A 22122-nucleotide genomic window follows, 5' to 3' on the forward strand; every position below is an offset into this window, starting at 1 on the left:
TGGGCATGTACCTGCTTTCAGTGTCAGCGTAGCAAAATCCAACGATACATCAAAAACATACCCCAAAAGATTCCAACACTAAATTAGCGTTTCCATCTGGTTCACCTGGATCTCATTGGCCCTCTCCCGAAGGTAAGAGGATATAGGTATTGTATAACCATGATTGACCGCTTTTCCAGATGGCCTGAAGCCGTTCCACTCCCCAACATGGCCGCGCAAACAGTTGCTGCAGCATTAATCGACGGCTAGGTAGCACGCTTTGGCACACCTGTCGTTATCACTACTGATCAAGGCAAATAATTCGAGGCTAGTCTTTTCTAAGCATTCTCGAAATTCCTGGGCAGCAAAAAACCAGAACGTCTCCTTATTACCTAGCGTTAAACGGTCTGATTGAGAGATGGCACCGCACTGTTTTAAAATTGCCATAACCTACCACGAAGACGGAAGACAATGGCTCGACCTATTACCTACAGTACTACTGGGCCTTCGCACATGCCTGAAAGAAGACCTGAAATGCTCTCTAGCAGAGTTGGTCTATGGCGTACCGCTGAGAGTACCGAAGAATTTCTAGAAAACCGAGATCCTACAGAAGACACGGAGACCTTCGTCATAGCTCTTCGTAAACGCAACTCCATCTACAACCAACGCAACATCACGGAAAACGGACAGCCTTTCGACAACAACAATTAGAACAGGCCACACACGTCTTTGTCAGGGAAAATGGCATCCAAAAACCACTCCAACATCCTTATATCGGCCTACAAGAAGTGGTACGTAGGGAAAACAAACAGATTTACATGATTCATATGGTGAACGTGACGTTGCCCTATCAACAGAAAGACTGAAACTCGCCTTTTTATAACCTAATGCAGAAAAAATACCTGAATCACCACAAGAAGCTACAGAAACATGGCCGTGGCGCACATTACACCAAAGAAGAGATAAACCTAAAAAAGTACGATTCGCGCCTATTCATCCATAGTCTCTCGGAGAGGAGTACATGTGGAGATACACTCACATTCTTTCAGTTGTATTCCATGCCTTATACTCGTTTGGACATACACACTCCGCAACCAGATGGCGCGCTCTCACGAACACCATACTCAATTTTCCATCTAGATATATTTTTATTCTCATTTTTTTTAGAACCGTCCTCGTACACGACATCATCACTTTACCTCGCGATAAGATATTGTATTTGCTATTAAATAAACGTTGTTACTTGTTAAATCGAGTGCCATTCATTACATTTATTATATGTAGCAATCCGCTACAGTTTGATATTTGTCGAAAGTGAGCAAAAGAATTCTGGTGCAGGTACAAAAAATAAACCAACTGAGAAGTGATCATTTTTCTACATAAATGCTCACAGTCCATACATAATAATCCAATCCATGCACATTAATTGTGAATGGAGTGTGAGCTTAAAGCTGCAAATATATGAAATGTATAACAGTGCATAAACATAAGACCGCTAGACCAATGAGCATCTTATGTAAATCAACATGGCAACTTGATGCTCGATGCTCACTGGTCCAACAGCTTTATGTTATACTTATGCTCTGTTATGCATTTTAAGTAGAATAGGCTTAAGACTGGAATCAGACTATGCATTGAAGATTGAGATTAAAGATTAGAGATTGAAATTTCACCAATAAAGACAAAGAAGTTTTAGCTCCTTCTGATTGGTAAAACTTCAATCTTTCAATCTTCAATCTCATTCTTCAATGCGTAGTCTGATTACGACTTAAAGCCTATTGCACATAAAATACATAATAGTGCATAAGCATAACATAAGACCATTTGACCAATGAGCATTTTATGTAAATCAATATAGCAACTTTATGAATGCTTATTGATCCAATAATTTTATGTTATGCTTGTGCCACAGTATAATTACATACAGTAGTGACAGTAGCTGTCGGCTTCTTTGATGTCGGTGATTATTGTCTATGTTGAAGATTTTACGGACTGAATCAATCAAAAGACGTTGTACTATGACGAATAGTTATACCATACTATGACATCATATTTCGCATGCTATCCAATACTATGACAGCCGCCATATTCTTGGAGTTATAGCCACGCATGCGCAGAACAAAAGTGTACCTTTTGTTTTCTGCTACTGTCGCTACTGTATGTAGTTATACGGTGCTTATGCTCTGTTATGCATTTCATGTGCATAAAATGCATATTTTGCACGTTTACTTCCGTGTTATGTGACTAACATTAGAACGAACATGACTTTCTTTTATGTTACTTAAATTATTTTTTAATCTAACATCGTGATTTTTAAATTTGTTGTAATGGATTGACTATGCTTGGATCCGCATGCGATCGTTGTTGGAGATGGGTTTGAGTTCTACTATCTGTTCCACTTCACAGCTAAGCAAGGCACAACATTAGGCTATGTTAAAGATACTTGTCTCTTATCACATTTCCACTGCGACTGCATTATTGGAAGTCGGAATAAGAAGGTCTATAATTGTGCGAGACGCAGTTCGATAGATTTTATAATGCGATAAGCGGTAATTTTTTATTGCTGAGGCTTAAATAGTAAACTGAAACGTACAAAATTAAATTTGTGACATATTAATAGGTACTAGTTAGCATTGCTCAATATAATATCCAGCGCTAACTCTTAAGGCCCATTTGAATTTTGCCACTATTTTTTTATTGTATTAAAAATTAAAATTAGAATATTATAATTAGTTGCTATTATATCATAAATAATCGTAAAAATATCATATCTATTTAATGAAATTATGAGCTGAAAGAGAACAAAACGTTGAAGAACGTGAATAATGGTAAGTATAGAACCGCAATGGGTGAGACAAAGAAAAATGCATCCTACAATGAGTGGGAGAGAGAGAACAACGAGTAAAAAAGAGAAAAAAGGAACAAAACCACCTTTCTCCCTCTAACACAGATCCCAGTCTGATGCGCTTCTCTCTCCCTCAGATCCGGCATCTGTGATGATTTTCTCCTTCCTACCCCTCCCCCCCCATACATACGCATACACACACTGCATATACGCACTAACACATAGTGAGTTAGAACCGGCTATGATATGTGTAATATAACTTTACTACTATATATATGAATGAATTTAGAGAAAATAATCTCTAATTTACAAAAAGAAATTTAACAAATTTGAAAAAATTGCAGGTAATGGAGATATATTGTTAAACAAAAAAATTTTTTTAAATTTTTTCCTTTGCAACTTTAAAGTACCCTAGAAACCGTACAATTTTTGTTTAAAAAATTTAATTTCCATCTTTTATATTTCCGATGATATTCGGCTCAAAAAGGAAACATTGACTTTTTTCAAAAGGGTATTTTACCCCTTAAGTTAGCGCAAGTATAAAATAATACCTGTTTCTTAAATTTTGGTGTTTAACATTTCATGGAGAATCAAATCGGTGCTGGCATAGTTGTGAAACATCCCTTGTAAAAACCCTTTCGACTCGTAATTTGAGAGACTACAAACATGATATATAAATTCACATAAAATTATTTAACACACTTAAGATCTAACTGCCGGTACAGGCATTGCTTTTTATTCATTGTATATTCACATTATACGATTCTACTTGTATATTCACATTATACGATAAACAATAAGTTGTTTATCATTATATATCTTTACGTCAATTTATGTACGACAGCTCTAATATGCACTGACAAGGGACACTAGGCAACTCAAAAATTCAAAAACTTTTGAAACTTTTTGTGCAATTAGAGTTCATCTGTAATAAAAAACTATTTTTGTTCGTGCGGAATTATAATTTTAGGTTAAACATCCCTTTAACACAAAATGATTTTTTTTTAAGCGAATATTGTCGAAACTATAAGAGATAGGAAAAAAATTTCAGAATAAAAATTAAATGATTTTATGAGCACTTTACAATTATAATAAAAAATATTTTTAAATTATTTATTTATTTTATTCTCCACTCCCTAATTTAAAAAAAATTTTAATTTTTATATAACGCAAATTAAAGAGCATTTTACGCTGAAAACAATGTATGTTATAATTATGTTCCGAAAAATCATTTTTCAAATATGAACGAAAGCGTCTATGTATACGCGCTCCGTAAGTATTCATTTCATACGTTGGCTGTGCGAAATAGGGTGAAAGGCAAATAAAATACAATCCATTAACACAATGTCAACATAGCAGCAACTATTGAAATAAGAGCTTTTATATAATAATAGCAACAATAATAATAATAACAGTATGTTAAATCTAAAACCTGTTAAATATTTTTATGATATACATATTATACATAAAAGAGTGTACACTATATTTTATACAATTAAAAACAAAGTATGAATAAAAAAATTGTTATTTTTATAAAATATCATTCATTTAATTTTGGCTTTTGATAAAGCAGTCAGTTGCATAAATTTGAAAAAGAAAAGATATTATTCAACAGTGATTCCGCACAAACAAAAAATAGTTTTTTGTTACGGACAAACTACTCTATTTGCAATAAATTACCTGCTTTTTTTTATATTTTATTTAGTGATATTATTAGGAGTATGATGTAGTTTCGAGGGTTTTCTAAGAGGTGGCATTAATGTCAGTGTTATCGAAAACATTCCAATTATAGCTGTTATTTCTTAATGCTTTAATATTGCTCCATAATATTTAGTCGTTTACTAACAATAGATGCAGTAAACATCGTGTTTATACCATTTAAAGAATGAATTTTCTTAAAAAGCGTTTTCGACATGCGTTACTTTTGTTTTTTAATTAGAAGAAACGGCGGCTAAAAGTCATAAAATTCTAATAGAAATTTATGATGATGTTGCTCCATTAATTAAGACATAAACAAATATTGGTTCTGTCAAAGTGTTTTTAATTAATAAGCTGGAAAATCCAGATTTGCAAGCATTATTGGATGAAGATCCTGCACGATCCACTTTAAAACTAGAAAATTAAAAGTTGATCGTATAGCAATTATAAAATGTTTATGCGATATGTTTAAATAAATCATTAAAAAAAAACCCTCAAAACTAAATTACACTCCTAATATATCCAATCTTTTTTTTTCTCTCCCTCAGTAAGAGTAACGATATGTAAAGATTTTTGTACTGTCGATTATATTTTAAACGTATGAAATTTGAAGAAGTAAAAGTTTACTATTTCCAAATTGGGCTCGGAAAAAGACTCAAATCGATTATTATTAATTGGCATTTACCTTCATTTCCGACATAGTATCATCTTCGGTGGTGTGACCGGCTCTTTCTTCTGTTATCTTGATTGCTCTGTTCCGAAGTATCCGATTTCTGACTGGTCGTCTGGCAATATATCTCGTCCCGTCTGCTCTTCTCTTCACTTTCCATTCCATTTGCACCTCGTTTTTGTCTTCTGTTGGTATCCAAGTAGTAGACGTGCATACTTGTTGACTACCGACGAACTGGTATTGTGTGAGATTTGGTGCCTGAAAATACGACTTGGGTTTCTTCACACCGCTTGTGAACATCTCTTTTGATCTCATGAGGTTTTTGCGGTTAAGTGCTTGTTTGAATAGTTGCTGTTGGAGCATCATTGTTTGTTGTAAATTTGCTACGTTCGTGTACATAGTATCGGCTGCCATAGTGTTGAAGTTCATCAACAAAGGCTTGTTGCGGTCTCTGTGATGCGATGACGATGAGCTCTTCTTTACGTTTTGGTTTTTTGATGATTGCTTTGTCACTGCGAACGTTGCAGTTGGCAGCATGGGACAATTGCAATCGATCTTCTGCTGCTGTAGCGTTTTCGGCGAGCATAATACCAGTGTGCTCTTATAATGATCTCTCTTACCTTCATGCAGTTCCAAAGTTAAAGGATTACTGTGACAGGATTCGCCGGTGTTATAAGCGCTTGAGCTATCTTTTTCTTCGCCGGAACTGTTGCTCTTTAAGGAGGAATGCCATTTCTGATTCTGCTGGCCGTTGGTCAAATACGTCTTCGCAGTTCCGTTATGTTGCGTTGTCATGGCATAATTTGTTTGCTGCGTCCAATGTTGTTGATGGTGCTCGTATGGCGATGAGTAGATTGGCTCGCTATCTAATTCTGGTATTGTTTCATATATGTGCTCGGAATCACTCCACACGTGGCTCGAGTACGCTTCAATGAGCTTCACTGACAGCGGTGTTGCCTCCAGTGGACTCGATTGCTGATCACACAGGGATATATCCTCGAGTCTTTTTAAACAATCCTTCAGCGATTTCTGCATCCATTGCTTATTGCATTCTTTTGTACGATGCTCTGGCAAGGTCGCGTTCTTGGATTTGTATGATTTGTATGAGCTGTGCGATGAGCACGTGGATGATAAATTTGTAGAAAAGTTGTTAACAGATTGCTGTTGTTGTGGTAGCGACGATTGTTGCTGCTGTGGTGGTTGTTGTTGCTGTTGAGTGTGAGATGGTATGGGTGGAGGCGCTTTCAGGATGCAGTTGTCTACATCGCTGTTTTTAGTACGTTCCTCCGTTTGTTGCTGGATCAGTTGCTCGATCATGCTATTCTGATATGGTAGGTTTTGGAGCGAAAACGATGGCAAATCCTAAAGTAGAATCATGATTCATGATAAATAGATGTCCATACCACGCGCAAACATCAATTGCTTTTTTGTTGCTTTATATAATTCGACTCACCTGATGATAGATGCGTCTATCATGGTATTCATCGTCCTAAAATAAGAAAAGTAAATTAATAATGTATAAAAGTCATATTTTTTGTTCTTTTTATTTATGTAAGAAAAGTGTAATTATTTTTTAGAAGTAATCAACCTATATTACACAAAAGTTACATCTTTTGCTAAAAAAAAAAAAAAAAACGTAATGTTCTAAAATGCTTTTAAATCTCTGTAATATTTTTTGTATTTTCTATTTTATATACAATATTTTTATGTTTATTAAATTTTGTGTTAAATTTAAACATTGTAATAATAAAGATGAAAACGAACTTGATATACACATCGACTGACGAGAATAGTCACTGCATTTTTCGTTTCGGCGAACAGATTCTCGGTCTGCTCCTTGTTTGCGACATCCTTGCCATTGACCTGGAACGAAAATAAATGTTCCTTTTAATGGACAATATCGATAAAAAAAGGATGTCCGCAAAAAGTCCGATAATTATAATTTTTTGATATGTCTTACAGTTTGATGTTCTATTAAAAAAAAAAAAAAAATTTTTTTAATAATCGCGGACGAGCTTTCATGTCGCCATCTTAGAAAATTAATGTTCAAATATTCTTTCGCAATATCAATGAATCCTACGATAAAAATAGACATAATCAATCTTGTAGAGGAAAATGTTTTCCACAACTTGTGTTTAAAATAAAATTGTTGTAATTCTAATGGATAGTCACCTGCAGCGGCTCAAAGTGGAAATATAGAATAGTTTATTTAAAAAATCTATGTTCTCAGCTAACTTTCTTTAATTAATGACTATTAATTATATAATTATATTGTTCAGTATCGGATCTAGATTAACCGTACGCATTCAACAACGCCTAATTGGCTCCAACTGGAGTACGAACGACAGATCTCATAGGGAATCAAAGAATGTCGACGAAACGATTAAGTTATCACTAACGACCAGATTTATTTTATTAAAAAATTACATTTTAAGGAATAAGAATTAATCGCACAAATTTCGAATATTTCTTATCACGTGGCAATGGCGCGTGTCATCGAACGCTCGAAATGCAGATCTTGAATTGTGATGCGAATGCTGCGTAAGGCTCGCGCACAGAAATCTTGCAATTGGTAGACGACAATCCACCTTGCTAAAAGAAATCTTGCCCGCTTCGATGACGGATAATTTTGCCGCGAAGCAGCATCGCAATCGCGACCGCGAACGCATAGTGCATCGACCACCTCACAAGCAAAATTCAGAAAGAATATGATGTTACTCGCATAGTTCGAACATTAAGAAAAAGCGATTAGATTCTCGTTGTATACCGATCACGCATCCATCACGCTTGCGCGAATGCGTGCGGAAAGGATGCGCCCGATAAATTTCGGAGTACATCCGTGGAATAATACTATCTCGAACAGGTATTATACATAAAAATTATAATTCATAAATTTCATTCATTTAATTAGTAAGATATTAATTATTAATTACAGTCATTAATCAAATAATTATTTAATAATTGCTGTAAATTTATTTCCACAACATTATGAGTTACAATTTTAACTAAAAAATTGCAATTGTGAATTAGGCTTACGCTGCTTTAATACATGACACGTTTAAAAAAAACTATTTTTTAAATAAAAAAGTAAATTGTATATATATGTCAAACAAAAAACTGATGTACCAAATTAAAATTCAAATTCAAATAATTTGTAATATCACGAAGTTGTATTTTCAGTTCAAACAAAATGAATTAACACTACAAAATACATCATACTTTTTTTTAAAAAAAGTTAAAAAAGGGGTGTCAACTATCAATCAACTACAAATATAGTCAAACAAAAAACTCGTGTACCAATTTAAGAATTACAACTTAAATGATATTATAGTATCTTTAATTTAAAAAAAATGAAATCTAAGTAATTATTTTTGTATAACTGCCATCAAGTTAAAATTCCATAAATAACAATTCTACTTAATTTGAGTGATACATATCAGATATACAGGGTGTCCCATTCATCACCGGTCGATTTGAATTTCGCGCTATTTTTAAAACGTCAAACCGATTAACCTCAAACTTCATATCTAGACAGATGGGAAATTAATCATGGAAAAGTACACGGTGAAAGAACACGTGCAAATTATTCAGGCGTATCACGCATCTTAGATTCGACATCGTTTTAAAAATAGCGCGAAATTCAAATCGACCGGTGATGAATGGGACACCCTGTATAAAAGATTTAATATCAATAATAGGCGCTAAATTATAATCTTTAAGAATTATTATCTCACTCAATCCAAATCATATGTGAACTTTGAACAAAAATCTGTTGTACAAAATTAAAAAATGAGATCTAAATTCCAAGTAAATTATCATCATTAATCTATATATGGTGAAAATTAAGTGATACGTATTTTTGTAACATCATAAAATTTACATCTTTATTTATTATTTATCGCAATGGGATATAATTTCGAAATGAAAATGAGAAATGCTTCACCAAATTTACACCAAATGCGTAATTATGACTACGTATCTTGATTAGTACTATTCTGAGAAGAGGAGTACGCATCTCACCTGTTATATAAGGCGTACAAATATTACAATATACGAACATTTATCGGGAATAGCACGCCACAAACTATAGGATTTGCTATTCCAATAACTGATTGTAAATCGCTGCCCCGTCTTCTTATTAAATCCGTAAAAAAGGTTTTCTCTTCTGAATCATTGAAATTAGGTTTACGTATCGCGAGCTTGGAATAAAATTGGTTTTTACTGGAAATTGCTGCTGAGAAACTTAGCATTCGTAGAAGATTACCGGAAAAGTTTACATGATGTAGCATTTTGCATTTTTCATCGCAGTTAATACTTATGTAGACTTTGCCGACAGACGTTCTTTGCTGTTCGAAATAAAATTATTATATAATATTATTGTTTTAATTACGATTCGACATCTTTACACGCGATATTAATCGCCTCAATAAGTTCATGGACATCGCTGTAAATTCTATTTGGAAATGCAACTTCTTTTGCCGTAAATACACCATTTGTCCCCTCAGGTTTAACATTAATGAATCTGATCAAATTTTCGATATGACGCATATATTAAAAAGTACAGAGAAATTAAATCTCAGTTATCGCAATCTCCCATTGCCCGTGCAACGTTATAGAATGAGATAATTCCATGATGAAGGACGACATTGTATAATATTATCCGGAAAATGATGCATACTGCTGTTACTAGAAAGCACCAGAAGAAATTGTTTCTCCTTCATCGCGAAGAGACATTAAACTCGATGCTGGAATCCAAGTATCAAACTTACTGGGATAATCATGCTAGCTAACTTGCTTATTAGCTCCTCGCTCTCTACTCTTTATCACGCGATCAATGATAAAATGTTCTTCCTCTAAGTTTTTCTCAACTCGAGCTAATTCTTGCTCATAAAAAATACCGTCAATGCAAACAAGTGGTAATCGAAAGGAGCCAAGTCTGGTGAGTAAGCCGCATAGGGTAGAACTTCCCAGCTGAGTGCTTCCAACGTGTCGCGAACCGGTTTTGCCGTATGTGATGGAGCATTGTCATGAAGAAAAATGACTTTGTGTTGTTTCTTTTGATATTCTGGTCTTTTTTCAAGCAGCGAACGGTTCAAATTGATCAATTGTTGTTGGTAGCGTCCAGCATTAACCGTTTCACCAGGTTTTAACAGCTCATAATAGACCACACCCTTCTGGTCCCACCAAACAAAGAGCATCGTCTTTCTGCCAAAGCGATTCGGTCTTGCGGTCGATGTGGATGGTGCGCCTACCCATGATTTTTTGCGCTTGGGATTCTCAAAATAAATCCACTTTTTATCCCCACTAACGATACGATGCAAAAACGACTTCCTTTTGTATCGTGCAAGCAAAATTTCACATGTATTTTTGCGCCTCTCCATCTGCCTGCCGTCCAACTCATGCGGTACCCATCTTCCGGTCTTCTGAATCTTTCCCTTCTCTGTTGACTAACGCTCAATTTCTCTGCGAGTTGTTTTTGTGTTTGTGAATCATCTTCGTCCAACAATGCTTGCAATTCCACATCTTCGTACCTTTTTGGCAGTTTTCCGTGTTCCTTGTCTGCAACATCGAAGTCACCACTTTTAGAACGCCGAAACCATCGTTCACACGTATCTTGCGATGGAGCGTGTTCACCATAAGCTTCTCGAAGTAATCGGTATGATTCAGCAGCAGTTTTCTTCAAATGAAAACAAAAAATTAATGCTGTTCGCGAATGCTCTTTGTTTGGTATAAATTTCGACATATCGAACACAGCAACACAACACTATGCAAACACTTTTTCAATTTATCACTCGTGCGCGTCTGACACTTGTTGATGGCACTTCAAAATGGCATAACAGTCAAATCTTTATACCACACACTGCATTGATGCGCCATCTGTTTTCTCAAATCCGCATTTCATACTTGTACACCTGGTATGTGTTGAAAAGCTTTTATCACGTTGTTGCTGGTTTTGTCACGTAACGGTTCTATCCAGACGTATTTGCTTAATACATCGATAATCATTAACAGATAGGAATAACCGCCATTGTAATTTTTTAAATTTCGGAGTTTAATCAAATCAGTCTCCCACACATCGTCAATGTTTGTCACGCTGTAATGCAATCGCGGAAATTTTCTGCGCAATGGTCGGTGTAACGTGTACGCGTTTTGCGATTCGAGACAGTGTACGACTTCTCTCCATGAGAGATTCGGTTTAACGGCGCGGCGCGAGTTAGATTATCCACCGCCGAATAGCTCGCATAATGCGACGGATCGTAGTATAGGTTTTTCAAACGTCATCGTTATATCAGTTTTTTCCAACCGAGTAACCGATTTTTTTCCCGTTTGCAAAGATACGGGAGTATCAGTTTTTCGTGTACAAGAAAGAATCAACGAACTTTCCTCATCTATTTCTTGTTCGTAATACGTTTTTCTCCTTCCTCGTGCTATCGATACAATCGACGCGGAACTCGCGCTTTTGATATAAAAGGCGTGGAACTCGTGCGAGGTTGAAGTTTTACGCTGTTTACAGTAACACCGTGTATGGACAATAATCTTTTATTTCTCATCAGAGCAAAAGGTATGTTCAACACGGAGTAATCGTGCAAACTGATTTCTACCCACTGCTTTTATAATTTGTCTCTCGCGTATTGCATCGTTTATTAAGTCAGTGGTATTCGAATCTTTCACGACGTTACCATCTATAGTTACGATTCCATACTCGTCAGTAGCAATACTATGGGGGTCTAACCCTAGTCCTCTGAGGGGAGCGCGGGGCGAGGGGAGAAATGCGGGGCTAGGCGCGGGAAGTCCCAGCGACATCGCTGTAATAGGATTACATAAACAACGCGTTTCATATTTTTTTTATCCGCCGCCGTCGCCGCCGTCGCCGCCGTCGCCGCCGCCGCTGCTGCGGGCCCCGCGTCCACCCCAAACATGCGTAGATAACAAGGGCTCACATGTTAGAGAAAGATAGAGCGTGCATGACGCTTTACATGATACAATTATTATTAATCTGGCATGTGCCTGATTAATAACGTGACTGATATTATAACGTAGTATGTTTTGTAAGCGATAGAGCGTGCACGACGATGTTGAAGCGCATAACGTGATATGAGTGAAGAAAGGATGGAAGAAATAAATCCTCTTTTTTTATGACGCAGTTTTTTTCAATACGGTTTTTTATTAGTACATCGAGGTATAGGATGGAGAGTAAAATAAAGTACGTATTGTATAAAATGATGTGGACAAAAATTTTTTATTGGCCTCATTACATCGTGTTTTTCTCATATTTTATTACATTTTTTCGCGGTCGATAGCGTTCGAATACAATCGACGTCTCGAACATCGCTAACTATAACTTATTTTGATGGTATTGATGACATTGATGATGAACATGTTGGCGATTTTGATGATGTTGATGAGGAACATGTTGGCGATTTTGATGCTTTTTCACCTGGACATTCCCAATATCTCGATTTTCCCTCGATGGTGGTGGATTTGGCGGACCTGGTGACAAGGAACGGTACCCCTTGCGCTCGATTGATTTTCGATGTACAATATATATTCTTTTACACGATCCGGTCTTATCACTCGTAATCGAAATTTACGATTAAAAGAAAAAAAGTTATATACACTGTTTATATACACTATCAGATCGATGATATATCGTGACGCGTTAAGAGAAGCGCCGATGTTTTGGCTGCTAAGCAAAACATAACTCTTCTACAGTAAAATGAAAGTGATATTCCAGTGAAAAGTATGAAATCACACTGGCGAACTGCGTTCCCACAGCCCTTAAGTTTCTTCGAAGACGTGTCGGTAACGATTTTTTCTAAGAAGAAAGAGATCGACGCGCTAAGAGAAGCGTTGATGCGGTTTATATAAACTAGAATCGCTCGCGATGCTGCCTTATCTATTTCTATAAAGTATGGCCCAATGAGCAAAGGGACAAAGAAGTTACAAATGAAATATATAATGAGCTTATGAGCGCTCAGTTCCGCAGTTGATGCCCTGGAAGACGAACGAATCGGTCGCAATAAGAATAATGGAAAAAGTATGGCTCATCATCATGCGAACGTTGAGAACATAGCCAACGTAGTTGAGCACATTAGAAACGTGGATCCTGAACAGTTCGCGAATATTAGAGACAAAGTATTCGAACTGTTAAAAGAAATGGATAGATTTTGAAGAAATAATGGACCAAGATTTCGACGAAGAAGTGTTATCCGATGATACTGATTATGTTAGCGACTTGAGTGAGCACGATACGGATCACGCAGAAAAATTTGTGCCGTCTCCAGAAATCCGCGCACTGAACGATCGTACTAAACACTGCATGATCCAGTGCTACTATACAACGAGTGGTGCTTTAAATGTGTGTGCAACATACATGATACGTTTGGCTGATACTGATGTTGTAGGAATATATCTTGTAAGGAATCGCGATATCGATTATATTGATGCGCTAGGGCGGTCTTGCACGAATTGTGGAGCCAATTCACACTATATTTCCAGGCAGTATGTGTCCACTCTGCACACATCGAAAAACTATTGTGAACAGTATTGTGAAAAAATGAATGCAAAAAGTGTGCCTGAAGACTGTGATCCGCGGAGGAGAGACAAAGATGTACGAATATCGCCGGTGCAGTTTCTACACAATCGAGAAATAGGTACACATAATGCGAAACAGGGAGTCATCATTAATGATGATAACGATGATGAAAAGGAATATTGGACGGTTAGGAGACGAAACGGTAACAACACACTGTGAAACGGGTCAACACATTGACTTCGAAGAGAGATTTTAATATAAAGCTTTGGTTTAATAAAGGAACAGTGTTTACTCAATGCAAAGTGAAAATAAGATTCAATATAGCTGTAGGCGTATTAAGATTCTCGCAGGTGCTGAGAAGTGCGTTGAAGTGATGATAACGGACAAATTAGGGATGTTATACTACGATTGCGAGGAGAATCCTGCTAAAAAAGTCTTTCGTGACTTGTGTGATAAGTCTACCATATGGATGATCAATTATGCTATCCCTGTAAAGAGTGTACTTTAGTAAGCGAACATAATAAAAAGGTGATAAAGCACTATGACATTCTAGATGTAAAGCGGTGCTGCAACATATGTGAACGAGTTACGTGCAAGTGTTCCGTGTAAGAGTGTGAAGTGATCTAAAGAAAAAAGAGACATGGAAAATCACGAGCGAGTGGAACGCAAACCATTGAAGCAGTGCGGCCAGGTCGCTACTCTGGTGGAATGTTTCGCGTGGCTGCAACGATGCGACGAGTGCATCGAGCGGCTCAAAGAACTTTGCCGTGCCAAGCGTCCGCGCCTTACCGTTGAACACAGGCAATCCGTGGTGACGAGAATCGCACGACTCACGGGTGAAAAGACAAGATTAGAGCGACGTTTCATGCACGTTAGTGGTGGGTACGCGAGTCGTGACGAAAGATCTCTCGTCTGGCGAAAGATCGACGCCGCGTTTGAAAATCGTATATTGACGTGTGCTGTGGTCAACGTGTATTATTATACATCGAGCCGCGGCGGTTTTTGGAAGACGCGAAAGAAATAGTGCTCGAACGTGTGCGAGACGCAGTAGAAAGACACGGTAATGCAAAAATAAACACCGCATTCAATGGCGAGTTTGCGACGAACAACAACGTGACATTAAGAGTATAAACACTAAGAACTGCGAGATATATCGATACACCGATTTGCGCGAGTGGTACGAACAGCATATCATCGAGCTCACGTTGACATCACTCGAAGAGTTCCAGGAATGCGACAGCGGGTGAGCATTGTCGCGAATCCTCAATTTGGTAGTGAATGTGAACAAACTAAATCCCACGCGCGCGGGATGTTACTTCGAAGTGCCGCGGGAAATAGCGACGAAACGAGCGGTGATCAATGTTAGAACGACGGACAATGCGTGCTACACGTGGTCGGTGGTCGCCGCTCTGTACTCGGCTGAAAAGTATACGGAGTGAGGGTCATCGTATCCGCATTATACGACGGTGTTAAATCTCGCGAGTATTCTCGAATTTCCGATAATGTTCAATGACATTAATAAATTCGAACGGTTGAACGCGGTGTCGATCAATGTATACGGCATCGAGAATAAACTAATCCTTCTTCTACGGCTCACCAGTGACAAGAAGGACAAGCATGTCAATCTCCTGTATCTATAAGATCCACACGACGACAGCGTTGGCCACTTTACGTCGATAAAAAATCTGCCGCGTCTCGTGAGTTCGCAACTCAGCAAAAAAGAGCACAAGAAATATTTCTGCGACCGGTAAGTACAATTCAAAAATTATTATAATTTTCCGTCTTGATAATGTATAATAATTATAACTGTTATAATTTTTTTGTTTTTTTCAGATGCTTGCCTTAGTTCGGCGCAAATGAGAAATTGCAGTCGCACACAATGAACTGCCAGGAGATCAACGATTACGCTATTCGACTGCCGAGCGAGGACAAAAAGTGACTCGAATTTGGGAACCACTGCAACAAGGAGCGCGTCCCATTCGTCGTCTACGCCGACCTGGAGTGCGTTTTACGGAAGACGGAACCCGACAAGGAATATATGTCGTCGTATGCGTATCAACAGCATGAGGTATTCAGCATAGGCTATTACGTGCGTTGCTCATACGATGACGCGTTATCATCGCATCACTTCCGTCGCGATGATGACTGTATAGTGTGGTTCGCGCGACAACTCAATGATTTGGTGCATCGCGTGAAAAATATCTTATCCGCCAACGTGCCCATGGAAACATTGTCGAAAGAACAATAGGAGGCGTACCATAGCGCGACGCTGTTGTCACATCTGCGAGAAACCGTTAACGCCGGATGATACGCGGGTACGCGATCATTGCCATTTAACCGGTAGATACCGCGGTCTAGCGCATTCGAATTGTAACTTAAACTATAAAAAAAAAATTTATTATATAATATATTCCGATCGTTTTTCATAATTTATTAGGCTACGACGCGCATTTTATAATTAAAGAAATCGCTACAGCATATGAAGGAGATGTATTACCGATAACCTAAGAAAAATACATTTCCTTCACAAAACATGTCGATAGCACTAAAGATAAAACTGAAAATAATTTTCAAAAGAATTGCATAAAATTACGTTTTATTGATACTTTCAAATTTCTCAGTACAAGCCTTGATAAATTAGCGTTGTATCTCGATAAAGACAAATTAAAAATTATACGTTCCATATTTTCAACACTATCGGATGATGAATTTGAATTACTGACTCGTAAAGGTGTCTTTCCGTATGAGTACGTTGACTGTGTCGAAAAATAGCATGACACGCGCTTACTACCGCGCGAATCTTTTCGTTAACGAACGATACCGTATCCGAGAGCGATTACGCTCACGCCGCGAACGTATGGCAGTAATTCTTCATCCGAACGCTCGGCGAGTACAGTACTTGAAAACCGATGTCTTGTTGTAGCTGACATTTTCGAAAATTTCCGCGAAAGTTGCGTCGCGAGTTATGGTCTCGAGCCCGCACATTATTACACCTCGCCTGGTTTCACTTGGGACGCGATGTTAAAACATACGCGTGTTTTGAGTTGCTCACTGATATTGACATGATCATGTTCATCGAGCGCGGTATACGTGGTGGTCTCAGTCAATGTTCAGACAGATACGCGCAAGCTAATAACAAGTGCATGCATTCGTACGACCCGTTGGAATCGTCGTCGTACTTGATGTACTATGACGTTAACAATTTTTACGGATGGGCGATGTATCAACCACTGCTATACGCCAAATTTCAATGGGTCGAAGATGCTGCGAACTTTGACGCGAGGCGATCGCTCTGCATTCGCCCACCAGTTACATTCTCGAAGTCGATCTCGAGTATCCGCAGCATATACACGACCGACACACTGACCTACCGTTCTATCCGACGCGCGATAAGCCGCCCGGCAAGCGCGAACATAAACTTTTAGCGACGCTGTACGATAAACAGCGTTACGTCATCCACTACTGCAACCTGTAGAAATGTACTCGTCACGGTCTTCGCGTTCAAAGATCCATCGGGTGCTACAATTCGCGTAATCTCCATGGCTTCGCGATTACATTGAACTCAATACAAATTTCAGGTATTCGGTAAAACTATGGAAAATGTGCGCAACCACGCTGACATAAAATTATTAACAAAATGGGACGGTCGATACGGCGCGGAGGCAATGATTGCAAAACCATATTTCCACAGCTGCATCTTTGCGGAAAATTTAATAGTCGTCGAACTGCGCAAACTCGAGGTGAAGTTCAACAAGCCGATTTACGTGGGTATGTGTATACTTGACATATCGAAAATCTGCTGGTACGAATTTCACCACGAGTTTATATTACCACTGTTTCGCGACAAAATGTAAAATTATGTACACCGATACAGACAGTCTTATATATCGCGTCGAGTGCGAGGACGTTTACGAGACTATGAAATGCGATATCGCTAGATTCGACATGAGCGATTATCCGACGGACAACGCGTACGATATGCCTCTCACGAACAAAAAAGTACCCGGTCTGATGAAGAACGAAAATAACGGTGCGATAATGACCGAATTCGTTGGCGAAAATGTACGCGGTGAGGGTGGACGGCAAGAAAGACACTAAAAAAGTGAAAGGCGTAACGTCGTAGCGCAAACGATAACGTTCTACGATTACACGCAATATTTGAACGAAAAGATCAAAATGACTCGTCGTCAATCGTGTATACGATCTAAACTGCACGAAGTATACAGGGTGCGGCGCCAAAATCCGGACAAATTATATATATTTTTCTAAACATGTTTTATTGCTACAATGAAAAGATTTACAAAATTTGTTTAGCTCCATTGTTTGTAAGGCCATAAAGAACATATTCACTCAATATATCCCCCGCTTGCTTGAATGACCGCCTCCATTCTCGGTCTGAAGCGTGCGCAGGTACGCTTTAATGCGTCACAGTCCATATCGATGAATGCCGCTTCAATAGCGGCTCTCAATGATGCGACGTTTGGATGTCTGGACTTGTTCGTGACCCTTTCAACCACGCCCCATACGTAGAAGTCCAAAGGATTCAAATCTGGGCTGTTGGGAGGCCAGAATTCTTTCCACCAAAGCATGTCGACGTTGTCCGACAACCAATTTTGCACCAAATGACTTGTGTGGGCGGGCGCACCGTCCTGCTGGAAAACATATGGCTTTCCAGCCGACACAGTTTCCATCCACGGCTTCACTACATTTGTCAGAACACGCAAATAAACTTCTTTTGTGACATTTTCCCCTTTGTTAAAAAAAACGCCCTCCTTCGAGTGGAATTTCCTCGCCGGTGTTGCAGAATCTTCGTTGGACTTCTCCGACTCATGATACTTTGCAAAGACATCATACACAGTCGATCTCGGATACCCGAAAAACCGAATGATTTCTGTCGCCGAGCGCCCGGCGCGAATACTTTCGATAATCGCGGCTCTTCAGTTGTACTCCGCACTTGGTTTCAACATTGCGACTGTTTCGAGGTTATGATGGTTTAGTACATGCGTCAAGCTATTTGACTGCCAATCGCGACATCTACCAATGGTATTGAACGGAGGGAATTTCAATTTGAAATTTGTCCGGATTTTGGCGCCGCACCCTGTACAATAGACGAATCGAAAATTGCTCTGAGTCCATACGACGACAAATGATACGTCGTACCGACTCGACGGAGACGTTACCGTGGAGACATTGGCGGATACGTTTATAATAGATGTACATCAACATTTATATTACTATTATGTTTTCACATTTTTTATATTTTCATACAGTGTATATGTATTACTATTATCATGCTTTATGTATTATCTTAATTTGTGCTTCGTGTATGTCTTTTTACATTTTTTTTAATATTCTCATACAATCTAGATACTTGTTACTATTATGTACTATTATCATTATAATTTACACATTTATGTATGTTTTTTACATTTTATATAAGTATTAGTATTATGTTTTATGTAATGTCATTTATTATGTATTACTATTATTTTTCATTTCCTGTATACATTTATATACGTATTTTATATCTGTATACTCTAAAAATGGAAAGGATAATAAAAAAATATTTTACTTGTTTATATACTTATATAGTTATATGTATACACAATATATCAATTAAAATTTTATCAAATAACATTGTTTTTGTGTATATGAATTGTGAGATCCATTGAATCTCAGCCACTTGATGCACACTTTGTGCCCTTCCTGTGCAACACTTTTCACGAGATACAGGTCCGGATGAGTAGCGCGATGCAACTCGTACTCATAGAATGCTCCAGCGACGGATTTTCCACAATAGTCCTCGAGTAGATAGGTTACGGGATTGGTACGCTGCACCTTAACGATCGTAAACACCTCGGTGGTCCAATTTGGTGTGTAACCCTTCTCAAAAATCGTTTTGTACTTGCTCACGCTTACCGAATCGTCTACTTTGAATTTTGCAGGATTCGCTATCTTTATCGCGCTGTACACCAAGAGTCTTTTGGCGATCGCGGAAGTTACGTCGGCGGGTCGCATGCTGATGGTGCGATGCTTCCATGAGATGTTGAGTGTAATCTTCTTCCACATGTCGTTTTGAGAGCGCGATTGAACCACTGGATCACTGACGCTTTCAACGTCGAATACGTAGAATAATGATTAACGTTGTGTTTTTTTCAAGATTTTCTGTCAAAGTTGTAAAATTCTTTCCTTATATCCGTTTGTAAATTTTTCGGATATCTTCCACTCTCTCGAATGATCTCAGCAATAGCGTTAGCCGTCTCGTTTCCACCCTTGTTCTTGAGCTGTACTGCTTCCGTCTTGTACTTGCTCAACACATCGATGATGGTGAGTATGTAATGGTGGCCTCTGTTGAAGCTCGAGTACGGGCGCATCTCAACGATATCAGCCTGCCACAGATCGTCGTACCCCCGGACTATTACGCGTCTTCGCGGGCAATTTCTTCTCGTCGAAGTGTGCAATTCTTCGACGAGCCGACGTCTCTCGGAGCTAATTTTTTCTCTTTTTTTATCGGATTTCTTTTTCATAATTCGACGTGTAATACACAAAGTACAAGAAAATAATGTATTTTTTAGTGTCACTCGACTGACTCGTTTTATGAATACGCGATTTAATTTATAATAAGACCAGTTTCGCGAAGTTCCTCGATGATCGACAATATCTCGTTGTCGTGAGAGTTGTTGCCTGCTCGGTGCGAAACGTCGAGCAATCGTAGACGATTCACCAGCTCGTTGGGATCATCCCAGTGCACGATCGTGTTCTCATTCAATGTCATTGCATGAAGTAATCTCTTTCCAGATTTCTTCTGTTTCTTGGGTTCGACCGACATCAACGGCGCGATTACATGTTTGTACTTGTAGCCTCTGTTGCTCAATAATCGACCCTGCGAATGCTACTTGTGTTTGTACGCGTTCGTCACCAACAGCATGCTCTTGTACTTGTGCATATCGTCTTTCGTGTAGAAGGCATCGTCAGGAACTCTTGAAAATCAACTCGTAAAGACCGGGTGTACCGGCGTATCGTACGCCGTCGATAATTATGTTGTCTGCGTCATCCACGTTCATTGCCAATCCATCAGCCCATCCTTGTGTAGATAAACGCCGTACACGTGATCTATACCGCTCTGTTTATCTCGCGCTATCCTCAGGACGACCTCGACGTACTTTTGACTCAGCGGGCCCAAGCCGGCTCGTAACGCCTCTCGATCTTCCGATGTTTGCAGCTGATTTTGAACTTTCGTCGCTAGCGAGTTTTCCATCGTTTCGAAGACATTCTCCAACGATTCTATCGTCGGTACGATTTTGGCACGCGGAGTGGAGGTTACTGGTTATACATAATCGTGCGATCGATCATTGGATTTATGCAGAGTCGTGAAACGCTTGAACGTCTCGCTTGTTCTTCTCACTCCTCTTGTTCCTCTTCCTCTTCCTCCTTTCTCTCACGTTTATGGGCAGACGTTGTATCTTCGTCGCGCGACTTTCTCATTGTCTCGCGCGCGCCGAGGCTGTCGGCGAAATGACAGGTTTAAAATATCGATTAAAATGTCTGTTCAACGCGATGCCTTCATCGATTCTACCGATCTTCAGAGCGCAATATTTCTTGCGGATCGACTCGTTCGTCTTCTCGATTGCCTTCGCGATTTTTTCACGCACGTCTGCCACTTTGTCTCCGACAAAGTATCGACAGTGACTGATCGCGTTACGGTATCGCGAACTTGTTAAATCCTTTTCTGTATCGTCCATTTGTAAGCACATTGCCTTTATCTATCACTACGAATCCATATTTTTGTTGCCAACAGGCGCGGCACAACGCGCAAAATTCGTCGTGCGATATGTCGGTATTCACATGATCGTTGTAAACATGTTTTAAGTTGGTACCGTCCTGTTTGAACAGGATCAGAAGATTTGCGTTGTCGCGTATCAGATTTAGATATTCTCGCGTACATCTGACGGAGATAGAAACAGTCAACGTTCGCGTGGCGACCCAAAAAAAGTATTCTCTCATCGCATCCTGCTTGTCGCATGTCACGTCATCAAAGATAAAAATAGAATTTGGCGCCTCACTCGGTGGAACGACGTCGCTGTTGTTGGAGAACGTAAAGTAGCCGATTTCGTCGATAGACGTAAACTAATTTTCGAGATATCGATACTTTGGCTGTTGCAACGATTTCGAATAGACGTACACGTTCTTGAAACGTACACCGTTCGGCTCCCGAGTAAGCTTATGAGAACGTTAGTTTTACCGCAATTCGACGGGCCACAATGATCGCGCGTACTCGGCAGCATTCCGCCATGCTTGCGCTTCTCCGCGCTATCTTCCATCATTCGCAATTTTGCGTCACAGTTAACGCGTATCGTCAGCGGTTGCAACACGAATTTCATGCTCACACTACAG

General features: G+C 38.9%; 1 protein-coding gene across 1 annotated transcript in view; it reads right to left on the reverse strand.

Moving 5' to 3' along the window:
* The window catches only part of LOC108746521 (E3 ubiquitin-protein ligase PDZRN3), a 122202-nt gene that overhangs the window by 11323 nt on the left and 88757 nt on the right, over nt 1–22122 (reverse strand). The window contains exons 4-6 of the mRNA XM_018483343.1: nt 6957–7055; nt 6646–6681; nt 5208–6554 (exon numbers count right to left, since the gene is read on the reverse strand). Coding sequence (XP_018338845.1) covers nt 5208–6554; nt 6646–6681; nt 6957–7055 — 1482 coding nt within the window. The remainder of the gene's footprint in view (nt 1–5207; nt 6555–6645; nt 6682–6956; nt 7056–22122) is intronic.

The sequence above is a fragment of the Trachymyrmex septentrionalis genome, unplaced genomic scaffold, assembly GCF_001594115.1.
Source record: "Trachymyrmex septentrionalis isolate Tsep2-gDNA-1 unplaced genomic scaffold, Tsep1.0 scaffold176, whole genome shotgun sequence".
Lineage (NCBI taxonomy): Eukaryota > Metazoa > Arthropoda > Insecta > Hymenoptera > Formicidae > Trachymyrmex > Trachymyrmex septentrionalis.